At 41.6% G+C, this 13,233-nt stretch overlaps 2 protein-coding genes across 2 annotated transcripts; both read right to left on the bottom strand.

Annotated features, from left to right (window-relative positions):
- Window positions 1–212: 212 nt before the first annotated feature.
- Window positions 213–1,555, bottom strand: SARC_05929 (hypothetical protein; the record flags this gene model as incomplete). Its single annotated transcript, XM_014300186.1, has 2 exons — window positions 213–981; window positions 1,017–1,555. 2 exons carry the CDS (start codon window positions 1,553–1,555, stop codon window positions 213–215), a joined length of 1,308 nt encoding a protein of 435 aa, XP_014155661.1.
- A 7,522-nt stretch (window positions 1,556–9,077) lies between these two features.
- Window positions 9,078–10,311, bottom strand: SARC_05930 (hypothetical protein; the record flags this gene model as incomplete). The annotated part of the gene is made up of 2 exons (XM_014300187.1): window positions 9,078–9,170; window positions 9,310–10,311. The coding sequence occupies 2 exons, from the start codon at window positions 10,309–10,311 to the stop codon at window positions 9,078–9,080; spliced, it is 1,095 nt and encodes a 364-aa protein (XP_014155662.1).
- Window positions 10,312–13,233: the final 2,922 nt, after the last annotated feature.

Here is a 13,233-nt window from a genome sequence, read left to right on the forward strand (position 1 = left end):
TCCAGGACTACGCATGTCTTTGTTTAATAAGGACGTAACTAACCAGCACACAGCTGGCCAGTCACGACAGGTGTCTAGCTCATGCTGATGTCGCTGCAGGATTAAATAACTTGTTCCTGCAGGATAAAATGACTGCATTACAGCAGAAATCCATTGCTGGGGAGCGATATCATTTGTCTCCAGCATGACCGTAAAGGCATTTAGCGTACGGGTTAGTGTGTGTCGAGGTCATGGATCTTTATGAACTCGACTTGCTTGCTGTTGGCATCCCAGTTCGACTTAAGTCGACTGATCTGTCCCTTGTATTTCTGGTTATCCCGGTGGTCTTGTTCACGTTGGGCCTGAAGTAGCTGATCAATGTGCTTCTGCTTGGTCGCGATCATATTAGCAAAATATGATACGTCGTCCGTACGGTGCTCGGCATGGGCAATTTCCATATTAATGGTGTAATCGTCGCCCGCTTTATTAAGTTCGGTCACCTCATCAGAGTAGAAATCCTTTGCGGGTTGGTGTAAGGCGGTGTTATAGAAGCGATTAAATTCGTCGTCGTTAACACGTCTACGAGGGTGTTTATTAACCCGTGTAAAGTCCATGGTCGAGGCCTTTCGGTGCTCTGTTCTAATTTCGGGTGGTACCTGCGTTTGGATGACATACCCAGTTTTAACTGGTCTCTGACGTGGACGGTCTCCCCAGTTGGGTAAAGGTGGCGGAGTATTTTTACCTGCCTCTGGGTCTATAGTACCCTCAAGGACAGGCGACTCGTGGCCGGGCGAAGGCACAGGTGTATAATTGGCCTGGGCTTTGGGTGGTAGATCCTCGTAAGGTATAGATATGATGGGCGCATCTGGGTCAACTGCCACAGGTTTGGCGCTCATGTCCCTACGCTTTTCGGGTGTCATTGACTGCTGACGTTCTGTCCACTGCTGTAGGGCTTTAGCAGTGCCTGGAGAAACATGCTCGCGTAAGTGCTGTGCGTGCTTCCTGATCCATACATTCGATCTATATGTTCAACAGACATGCCTTTCATAAGAGCGGGTAATTGATTCTTAAGATCAGTGTTTTCGGTCGTTAACTTATTTATGCGCGTTGGCTCAGTGGCCTCGGACGTAGATTCGGGTTTGCCACTTGAGCTTGCCTCCTCTTCTGGTTCCGGTGTAGGTACCTTCTGAGATTCGTTTTTGTCCCCTATAATTGGGGACTTTTCTTTCTGATTTTCATCAGAAGAATCAGATAGGGCGTCTTGAGACGTGTCCCTTGTCTCACTTCTTGGCTTCGGAAATGCGAGCTTCGAAGTTGAGGCAATAGTTGGCCCTCGGGCTCTCTCTGCAGGGGTAATCTCCTTAATCGGAGTGGCTATATCCTTATCTGAAGCATTGTCCTGACTATTATTGCCAGAGACAAGTGGTTCGGCTACGGTGCGGTTAAATGCATCGGCAGCAACGGCGGTTGCTTCTGCGGCAGCAGTAGCTGCGGCGGCACTAGCAGCTTCTCTCTCCATTTTCTTACGTTCGGCCTTGCGTTTTTTTTGCAGGTGTATATTGTCTTTCTTAGTCATAATACTTAACTTATGACTTCAGTCTATTCTCTTTAAGGAATGACTGGGCTTAGGAAAAAAAATCGTGGTAGTTATCTAGCTTTACATTTAAGTAGTTTAAGTAGTTAATACCTTTGCTAACTTTAAAATGTGTAAGTTTCGGTCTATCAAGGCGATATTAACGCCTTAGAGTAAATAAACGCTTAGGTTAAGTTTAAGTATAATAAAGTTCAAGAGTAAATAAACGAAAGGAGTCTTTTGGTAAAGTTAGGCATGCCTCGTGAAAACAACAATACTTTGAGGGATTGTGAGGCTGAGACATTGCCTATATATAATCCTCTCAGTACTGTTTTCGCCGAAGGTATTTTATTTAGTGTTTCGTCGTCGCTCTATTAGAAACTATGGTATGTTTCGTTGGGGCGAATCCGAGAGACTCATAAAATCATATCTTTAGAAGAAAAATAAGAAAAAGAAAAAAGAAAAATACTCTTGATGTCCATAGTTATTGCATTAACCAATAACTTACCACTTATCAAGAACTACCGACTAGCCTTCATCAGACTGGCACATCTGGTTGGCTGAACGGAGGATAAATTAAGCAACGCTAATAGTCCTTAGAAACCTATGTTCGGTTGAGCCATCTCGCTACCGGAGTATTCAGATACAAATAGATTTGGAAAGTAAATATAGTTCTATTAATAGAGCTAGTCCAAATCTTATATTTGGTATTTTACTGGGGCCTTTTAATGGCCTTGTCCAAATATCTGATAGGTAAAATGGAAAAGGTATTCATTTAATAGAACCGGTAAAACCATTTAAGGAAAACTAAGTCTACGTACTTTTAAGAGTACGTTTATATTACAAGATTCTAATGTGGAGGCCCGGCTTTTACAGCATGCAATCTAAAATTCAGCGATCTGAAGTTTGTACATGGGATTCAAGCCGCTTTATGTATTGAAGTGGTGCGGAGCAAGAACATTCCAAAAAAGAATCAGGTGTCTAGACAATTGACATAGGATCAATGGATCCCTATTTGTGTTCACTGGCTGGGCTCACCGGTCCCATAATAGAAAGACTTGAGGGCCGAGCTAATCCATCGACACTGGAGCTTGAGTGGATGTTTACTTCGAACGCAAATACAGGCCGCGATGATTTTCTGAAAACAGTCTTTTCGCGTAGTTCACTTACACGAATATTAGCTACAAATGCTTTTGAGGCTCAAGGATCCATCCATACCTGACACTGGCACACGTAGCTTTCAAAAATGCTCTTGTACGTACGCACAATGTCGAGGTAGTACCAAGGATGATGCTGAAGCTAGATGGCGTTGGGCACTAAATTATGAAGGATTACGACGGCGTCTAAAATAAAGACAAGTTGATACATACAATAGTAAGCTTATGCCTTATCCAGACGCAAAGGTATCAGAGATACTTTGTGGTGCTAGAGGACCTTTGTGTATTTTTACGGTCAATCAGCGGACTGACATCATAGATAATCAAGAGTTCTTAGAGGGTGTTATTCCAGGCTTATATTATCTACCAAATATACATCCAACATATAAGCGTTTGTTTTCTATAGTTGGAGTATATCTAGCCATAACTGGGAGTATCCTGGTTGATGAATCTTTCAAGGAACACGTCGTCCATCACATTAACAACACATTAAACGTTGAGGACGATGATGATCTAGCGCAATTAGTGAAGAAGGCACAAGTATTGATTATAAGGGATGGCAACGATGGCTTCAGAATGCAGAGATCACAGGCGCACAGGAAGCAGAGAATATACAACCCTTGAATGTCCAAGACTTACACAACGAAATAGTGAGATTTACAGCTGAAATTCGTCATACGAAACAGATGATGGAAGAAGACAAGGCCGAATACGTTGCACAAACACTAGACTATGAAATACTGTACAGAGAATGAGACAGACATGGGAACACACAAAATCATTACCTGCGCTTGCCATATCGAGCACGACGTTATGCACAGCACCCGAACGCACCAAATGAACAGCAAAAAAAAACAATCAGCAACAACAAAACAATGATGTACTGTAGAAATACGGCCTCCGGTCAGTCTAAAATATCAAGATCAAATGAGTTAACACATTGGTTTTCATTTGTATAGAAAAATTTAATACAAGTTATTTTTCCAATATTTCCAAAGTGTTCTAAATTCACTTTGATGGCTTCAATAGCCTGGGAATCTGGTATGACTAATTTACTTGGACCTATTTGAGACGATTTTAGATGTAGGATATTATAAACTAAATTTTATAATCTCTGAACTACTACTTACAGGCTTTGGTCTTCCCGCCAATCTCCAAAATCCTATATGTCGTTTTCTTTTTTTTAAACTTTTCTTCAGATGGAGCTTTATTTATATTAGCTAATGTATTAACTTGACTTACGTTCTTATGTCTATCTACAAAGTAGACATGTGGTCATGAACACTTAGTACTTCTAGTGAAAATTATTCAATAAAGAACAGCTAGAAGTACGTCCTGTGTGATCGAGGATATTAAGGCTCTTACCAAGAGGCAGTCCCGATCATTCTTACACAAGCTACCACTGCTAAATTCTAACTGACTTAAATTGTATCTTAGTTTATATAACATAAGTTTAAAATATAGAAATACCCATCGAAGTTTACAGTACATTTAGATCACAATAACCAAGCCCCAATACGAGAGACCAATTTGTGTAAAAGGCCCAAGACACTGTGGAAACTGTGGCTGAGTATGAGGAAGGTCTAGATAACAACAAAGTGGCCAAGAACTATGTGAAAAGCGCGTATAGTCATAGGAACTACTTTTGGGACGCGATGGGGAAAGTAATTCGCAGAGGTACACTGCCAGGGAAGCGATTACTAAGATAGAATACGCCTATGGTATGACACTATCCGTGTCTAACATATGTCGAGCTTTGAAAGCCGACAGAGAACTAACACAAGTGCAATAAATGGGCTGGTTTACGCGATATACATACTATGAATAAAAAAATATTTCAAAAAGTATAAGTATAAGTCTGTGTCTACAATTTATGGGTTTTATTGGTGGAAAATTGGTCATACTGATGGTCGTACACTTTCAGTATATTTATTACATAATTCAATGTAATAAATCTAGGGCGGTACCGAACTACTCCATCTGACTTTAACCCAAAAAGCCACCAACCCTAAAACCCTAAAACCCTAAAACCGAGCTCTGACAACTCCAGTGAACCGATTGACCGGACAGTCGGACACACACCCGGATTCAGATATGTAAATAAATCCTGGATATAGTATTGGTAGCTCTTCCTTTTGGTATGTAAAGTCCTGAGACTCCCGACTCCCCAGGAGTAGTCACCATTTCAAGGAGTTTTTTATTGCGTTCGTCCTCTAATCGTATATATCCAATTTAAAATTTTAGATAGAAAATATAGAGAAAAAAACAATCAAAATATCATAAATATTTTTAATATGTACATAGAACAAAAATCCAGAAACTGCTATCAGTCACTGACTCACTGTCACAGTGCTACACCGGGAGTAGGATATACTACTGGCAGCTGGATGGCTGAAATCGCGTCTCTCGTAAATAACCTCCCAACTGGAGGCAATTTCGTTTTCAAGCGAGGATAGGGTATTAAGTACAGAGCAAAAAGAACAATGTTTTGTGTTTTTTTTTCTTCGACAACCAAGTCATCAAAGTTGGAAAAAAACCCCCGAATAACAAAACAACAGCCATGGTCCTCTGGATTAGGGTCTCTGCTAAATTTACGATTTCCGCTACGACAGAAACCTGATTTCTGCTCGCGACCCTAATCCAGAGGGCCGTGCAACAGCCACCAACGCAAAGGCACAAACCCAACGCCGACATTTTGGCTTCATGTCACTGATGTATCATTCGGATTCAGTGATCAGTCGTGAATTGTGATGTAGTGACTTTGGGGGCTTCAAGCCTTCAATACAATTTGTTTATATTTTTGACCGATTATTTTTCACAACACATTTTCGGGCCGTCTTTGTCTCCGGTCTCACTCAATGCACCTTACGGTTATAATATGGGACTATGTAAGCGCTACTAAGGGTTATTATTTATTATTTTAGTGTGGTTGTCCTCGACGCCGGAATTCGGATTCATGTGGCTCAGTGGCTCAGCCCTGAGCAGGCTGAGCCCTCAGGCCGCCTAAGCCCTGAGCTTGAGGCCTTCCCTAACCCTTAACTTCAGCCCTCAGGTCAGACCGTTAGGGTTAAACAGTTGGGATATACATTTTCTAGGATTTAAAAAAAATTTAAAACTATAGACTAATCAAATCATGAGAATGTCCCAAATTTCAATTTCTAGCCATACACGAGCACACCGGGACGTCAAGTCAACTTCTTGACGTTGCCTGTTGTCTCCGACTCTCCGTTGGTGTTTCAAACACTTTTCACTGGCGCTCACTCTGTTGGGGGCAGCCTGGAGCCATGGAGGGCCTGAGCGGCTGGGCCCCGGGCCCCCGGCTCACAGCTGGAGCCCGCGGGAAGTGTTCCCAAATATCATAGCCTTCTACATATGTTTTTTCTTTTTAAATTTAGCGTATTTAAAAAATATATAAAATAAAAACCTGTCACAACGACAGGCGACAGGTTGTCGACACTCGACAGGCCTCAGCCCTCAGGTTGTCGACAGTGTAGCAACACGCGACAATTCCTCAGAGGGGTGTTTCCCCTATCCAGTATCCGTTGGTCTGTGAGACTGTGACTTGTGAGGGTACCGTTATAGTTGTCGACCTTTGTCTTCTTGTCGCGTCCGGCACGTCGTCGCGGCGTCGCCCTAATACCAAACCAGAATCCGGATATGTATGTAGATATTCTTTTGTAAGTTATTTTTTGTTTACATAAAAAAACAAAAACAAAGGAGTTATAAATCCTGACTTGGTTTACGACACGGTCTTTTATGATTACATGTTTTAAAACCGTCGTAAACATGAATATAAGCCTACATGGTCTTTAAGACGGTCGGGTATTGTTGTTTCCGTTATAGTAGTTTTTCCCATGTTGACCAATCAGATTTGGCTAAATCCTAGTATCCGTTTCGTGTGACATGGTTTATCGAGTTTCGTCGGTTGGACTTATTATACATAGGCACTAGTGCCAAACAAAGACTGTAACGGATTCGAACTGAAACCATATCAAAGCCCGCCCTTAATATTAGTCAAGGTCGCGCAATAGTACTTCTCAGACTCTCAGTCAGGTATTTACACAATAATATTAAATGGCCTAAACCAAACTACTTGTTATTGAGTTTACGACCGTCGGAAAAGGAAATTTGAGTGTAGTTTACAACCGTCGCAAACTGCCTGGCAATCCAACATGGTTGGCGTCGTAAACCAGGTCAGTATAAATCCAAATTCCTGTATTTATATTACTGTTTATTCATAATCATAGCCTTCTTGTATAATTTAGAAGGCTATGCCGCTATGGTTTATTTTATATACTACATCTTATCTTTTTTAAAAATTGGAATATTGTTTCAAGAAAAGTACCGAGGCCCAACTCTCGCCCGAGGTCATACTTCACAACATAAATAGCCGTCTACACAATAGTACAGTACATACTCTACAGTCTCTAGTTATCTACTATGGTGCACTACAGTCTACAACTCTACAGTCTACAGTCTACACTTTACACTCTACTACAGTCTACAGTCTACACTTTCTGTAGTACCCTACGGCCTACATTCTACAACAGCTGACACTCTTCTTGTGTGTTGCCAGTTCGCAGTCTCTGGAATTTTGCAAAAACGGATACTATTGAAGACGCAATAACAATGAGTGTAGCCGCTCCATCTCGAAGGTATAAAACGGTGTTATCTCATGATAGTCTGACCGTCGCGCGTCGACTACTAGAGTATGCATAGAGAAATAGCAATACTCCTATCAACTGGTACTAAAAGGCCTTCAAAACAATTTATGTATTAAAAAATTTATATATAGTAAATTGTTCTATAAAAATAAACCCCCCTAAAGTCCTAAATCCAGCTCTCTACTAGTGTGATACCTCATGATTCATGAAGTCATTTTTAGCCACAGACCACCAAACACCACTCACCACTCACCACTCACCAGAGAGTGTGTCAGTGACGTCACCGGAATCAGTGTGACTATCTTTACTGTTTTACTCTTATCTTTACTGTAAAAATTAAAATACCGCGAGGCGCGAGGTCGTCAGCCGTCAGGTCAACCATTGGCCCTCACCCGTCGCCGGGGTCCGGGCCCGTCGGTCGTCAGACGACAGACAGGCATCACCGCGTCAGTGGCTCAGCGCCGCACTGCGGTCACCGTCTCGGGCGTCTCTATTCTCTACTCTGCTACTACTCTAGAGCTAGAGTGAAGAGAGAGAGAGTCTGCACTCCTTTTGTATGTGTGTCCATTTTTGACCCATTTCTGAACATTTTCATTTGTTTGTGGTATGTACTTTTGTGAAACAAAGTTCACTTTAGCATGACGAATGTTCTTTGCTGTGACCTCTTGACTAGGGATTTCTACTACTGAGCCTGGTAGATTGCAATGTACATCTGGTGGTATTTGTCCATTTTGTTCTAACAAGTCTGAGAGTGATTCCCTGAATCCTTGTTGTTCATGTTCAGGGTCTTCTTCATGTGGTGTAAGAAGTGATTCCCATTTGGCATCTGTTGGTATTAGTGGGTTTATTATCCCTGCTAAGTATATGCCCCAAGTATGGTAGAATGTCCATTCCTAATAGGATTGGTGATTTCTTGTCTGGGACGTCAAGTACCTCGAAGCAGTTTGAGGTTTTCCTGTCTCCGTAGTTTATATCACATACCTCTCTGGAGCCTGTACGTTTGTAGTAAAAGTCCCCTTAAACCACTATCAGTGTGGAGTCAGAATTAGTTTACAATTAATTCACACGAGGTGAATTATTTGTAGACCAAGTAGACAATCAAATATAAGAATAAATACATCGCACTGAGCCTCAGGGAGACTCAGTAGGTTTTAGTATCGTATTTTGATGTGTTTACTACACGTTGTACTCTTGCATCTGATTGTGCGAGTTGTATGTATCCAGGTTGTGCCTTGACAGATAGGTATAGTTCAGTTACTACACTTCGGTCCATACAAGAGCGTTGTGCCCCTGAATCTACTAGTGCATTGTATGTGGTGCCATTGATTTGTATGTATATGTGCAATCTCTGGTCGCGGGGATTCGAAAGTAAAGAGATGGGTGTGTAATCAATATCATTCGCATTTATTAACAACGTTTATTCATCAGTGTGTGTATTCACAATTTCTACCATGTTCATTATGTTAGCTTCCGACCATCAAGCCTTTTATAGCTCTTCGTCCATCTCTTCCACCTTATTGCCATTGGTAATGGCCAACTGGTCAACATGGACAGTTTGGTTCTGTTGCGCTGCTCGAGCTTCTGCCATTAGACGATTGTTGTTCGCTTTGTTGGGGCATTTGCTGAACGCATGTGGTGAGGGGTTGATGCCACAGTGTGGGCACGGTCGTGGGCCTCGTGGTACTGGTGTGTCAGTGTCCTGTCCTATGGGACGACCTCTGCCTTGCCCTCCTGGTGGACCTCCACCCCTTGGTGGGCCTCCACCTCTTGGTACTCCTCCCCCTCTGGGTGGAACCCCTTGAGGTATTTCCAGTCTTGGGCGAGTGGCTCGTGGTTCATAAGCTAGTGCATTCTTTGCTCGCTTGGCTTCACGCTTGCGATTTGCTTATGTTATTGTTGCCTGTCTGATCATGCCTTCGGTGAGTTCATGAAATACCTTCTCTGAGATGTCAGATAAGTGTCCACTACTCCCGTCTGGTTTTGTTTGAGCCTTAATTATCTTGTCTGTTTCTGCTTGTAAACCGTACATGGCCAGTACCTGGTAACGTGGTGCTTTGAGGAGTTGCCAATTGATAGCCTCTCGCTCTGTGCCCTTGTAACGTTTCTCCAACTCAAACATTGTGCGACGTAGCCGTGCTACTCGTACTTCGACCTTCATACGAGTGTCATAGAAGTCGTTGAGCCACTTCTCCAGTAGGTAGTCTACTGGAGTGCGACGTAGATTGTCAACGATTAATATGTTGTAGTCCTCCACATCAGTGAAGTCTTGCCAAAGTTGTTTGGTACTACGTATATTGTTGAGTGCAGTGCGCGATACTTCAGTGGCATCTGTCTGTCTGAGTAGTTCTTGTACTAGTGAGAGGTACTGTATCAATGGCATGTATGTGTCCGCAAACAAGTCTTTGGCTACAGATACAAACTGAATTGTATCACGACAATCGGCCATGCTGATCTGTTTGCCTATTGGCCATTTAAGGAACACATTCATCTTGAGTAGTTTGTTCAGTTCTGGTTTTGAAGCTTTGACTCCTTCGTGACATCTAATTAGAGTTAACTCGTTCATACAGCCACTGATCGCAATGCACTCATCGTGATCACTTTTGTCACAGTTCTTCATCGCTTTATTGTATAGTTCTACTAACCACTCATCTATTATTGAAACTAAACGTTTGGGTTGTTGTTCATGGACTTCTTTGCGCAGTTTGTGAAACGCTTTGATGTCAATGGGATCGTCCGCCGTTTGCGCATACAACTTGTCTACTAGTATGTCTACTATGTAATAGTTGCTGTCATAGATAGTCTTATCCCAGACTATGTGATACTTACTCATCGCTGGATCCATTGGAGCTCTTGCTGGTGTGGACTCATCGTCCATCTGCATCGCTCTATCCCCATTGTGTGGGGTAGATGTGCGTGACGATGTTTGCGAGACTGGCATTTTGCTTGCTGCTACTGGTCTTGTGTCGGCAGTGCGACTTGTGCTCCCTCGTGTGTGTGTACGGCTTGAGCTTACTTGTGTGCGTAGGCTCCTTTGTGCTGCGCGTGTACGTTGGTATGGTGCAGACGTCATTGACTGTTCTGTATCTGTGTCCCCGTTTGGCATGCGGTGTCCGTGCTGATTGCAGGGCCTTGTGCTTGTGTGGCTTGAATTGCCCGTGTTCGAGTTACCTGGGTTTATTTGGAGAGTTTTTGGTTTGAGACGATAAACCTGGGTTTATGATGGTTTATTGGTTGTAAACCTAGTTTCTCTTGTGATTTGGTTTCTGGTTTCGTAAACCTGTATTTTGGTTTTATAAATTTCTATAAAAAAAAAATATTTGAGTCTCGGTGGTGTTCCAAACTTCTCGTCTTAGATGACTTAGACTTTTGTGCGAAAGAGATTTTATTTTATCTGTTTCCTATGTTTATTTACCCTTTTAGTATTCATCGTGCACCTGTAATACTACTTGTCTACGTTTATACCGATATCCTTAGATTATCGTTTTGTGGTCTGTGCTGTATGTGGTGTGCATATGTCAGTTTATACCGATATCCTTAGATTATCGTTTGTTATCTGTGCTGTATGTGGTGTGCATACGTCAGGCAGGTGTACACGTATTCTTTACGTTGTCACTGTTATCCATGTGTCTGGATTTGTGCACGAGATTTGGCTTCTGGCGTTAGATTTACTACACTATTGCCTTTTAGTGTTTGTGTTTCCTCGTAAGCTATGTGTAGCTAGAGTAATCTTCTATGTCCTTGCGATTTAGGACTGTAGTGTCCGTTTCTGATTTGTATACAGTATGTTCTAACTGATTGTTGAACGGTGTTCTCATAATTTTTGTGCCTATGTTGTTCTTGTTGACGCAGTATCCCAGTCTATAGTCTTGAGCTTTGTAAAGCTTATCCCATTTACTGCACGTGATTCCATGGCCTGTTATTCCTACCTCATTTAGTGTGAGGATGTGTTGTCCCATGGAGTGTGGGTTTCTCTTGTCCTATTTCGACACTAATATTCAGTAGTGTTACTGTTATTATTAAGGTTTATTGGTATCAGTTATTGACACAGTGTAGTATGTTCCTTCTCACTTTAGATCTACGTCTTCAATTCCAAGAGGTATAACCTCTTAATACTAGTGACTATAAGGATATCATGTATTTTTGTGTTTATATAATTATCCTATTCTTTCTTGTGTCGAGTTCTATTAAACGTGCACATGATTGTAAAACTTGTGTATTCTGTGTGCACCTTACTGTGGTCCAATCTTTTGGTGATTTCACTATTGATTTACTGATTTCAATATTGATTTACTTAGAAATGCTTCTATATTTAGCTTCTTGTTTGTGTTATCATTACTTAATTGTTTAGGCAACTAAAACAATGTATGTTGTCTTGGTATAATTCGCGTCGTGTGCGATTAGCAGTTCTAATCACTGCTTTCTAGTGTGCGATGTTTAATGCTTCTCTCTCCGGTTGGAGATTCTTTTTAGATCTAACTTCTTGTTCTGAGTGATAACCTATTATTTGTCCAGGCAATGTAAGCTTGTGATTGTGATTTCCACTAGTTTTGTTGTGTGCACTTGTCTAGTGACTGTTTCTTGACCTCGTTTGGGTTAGTGTCTAACTCTTGATGGGTTTGTGCCCGCAGTTGTTAGTGATTTACAAGTTAATGTTCTTGCTCGATATGTGAACAATGCTCTCTGCGGTTGTGTGCACTATATTTCTGTGATACACTATACTATTTGTGGGTCCTTACTAATGTCACTTACTTTCATATGTGCTTGTTTTGTTTTATGTGTAATTGCATTGGATTCTTCTGTACTAGTGATCTCTCTAGTGATCTCTAGTGATATTATAGAGTTGTGTTTTTTTGTGGAGAATGTTTATACAGGCTCTACTTGTCTTGTCTTGCCCTTTGGATTATGAGTTGTGCTTGATTTTATGTGCCTTGTGATATGTGGCTTTGTGAAAGTATGTGTAAGCACGTATTGGTACCCTAGACCTATATCTTCTTGAGTCTGGTCTGGTTATTAGTGGTCTACCCTGGACTGCTTATCACTGGTGACACTTTTACAAATTTTTACTTTCCCAATATTGATAATTCTATCACGTTGATACTTTTGTTACTGTATAACATCGGTACACATAGTTCCGCTTACCAAGGAGTTACCTAGTCGTACTTACCGTTCTTAATAAAGGTATAAAAATCGTACAAGTCGTAAGTTACCTTCTTGAGTGTTACTCGTTCACTTTTCTCAGAGAAGGAACTCCTTCTTTCCTTCCCAGTTCTTCTTGGTTTGTTCCCGTTGTTCCCTTCCTGTTGACACTGTCTTCTCGGGTTCACTTATGAGTTTGTTTACGTGTCTTCGTTGTTCTGGAACGGTTGTCATTTAAATCCTACTTCGTGACTTACTAGTACTTCTGAGGGAACAGCGAATCTCTCAGCTAGGTTAAGTCCTAGGCTGAAGCACTCGCATTGAGTCTTTATTTGTGTTTAGTATTTTCTACACTAGACTCAATATTTACTTAAGTGTTTCTCTCACACGCGGGGGTCCCGGTATCATCTACCGGTATTCCCGCTATATTTCTGATCACTCTGTCATCAGAAATATTGGATCCTAGATCCAAAACTCAGTATTTGATAATCCTGGGTTTTGGGTTTAGGATTGGCTTTTCTGAGTTATTATCCAGCCAGCTTTTAACTATGCTGACTAGGGGGGGAAACCTTCCTGGTCAAGAAAGGAAAAACCCTGTAAAGATAAAGTCTGTTCGTCCAATGAGTTTTATGCTGGTGTCCCATTGGTTTCTTTCTATAAAAGTGTGTAAAACTCTTTTACTGTGTGTCCGTCCAATACTAGGAGTCGAGTTAAGATTTCATGA

The sequence above is a fragment of the Sphaeroforma arctica genome, assembly GCF_001186125.1.
Source record: "Sphaeroforma arctica JP610 unplaced genomic scaffold supercont1.403, whole genome shotgun sequence".
NCBI lineage: Eukaryota > Ichthyosporea > Ichthyophonida > Sphaeroforma > Sphaeroforma arctica.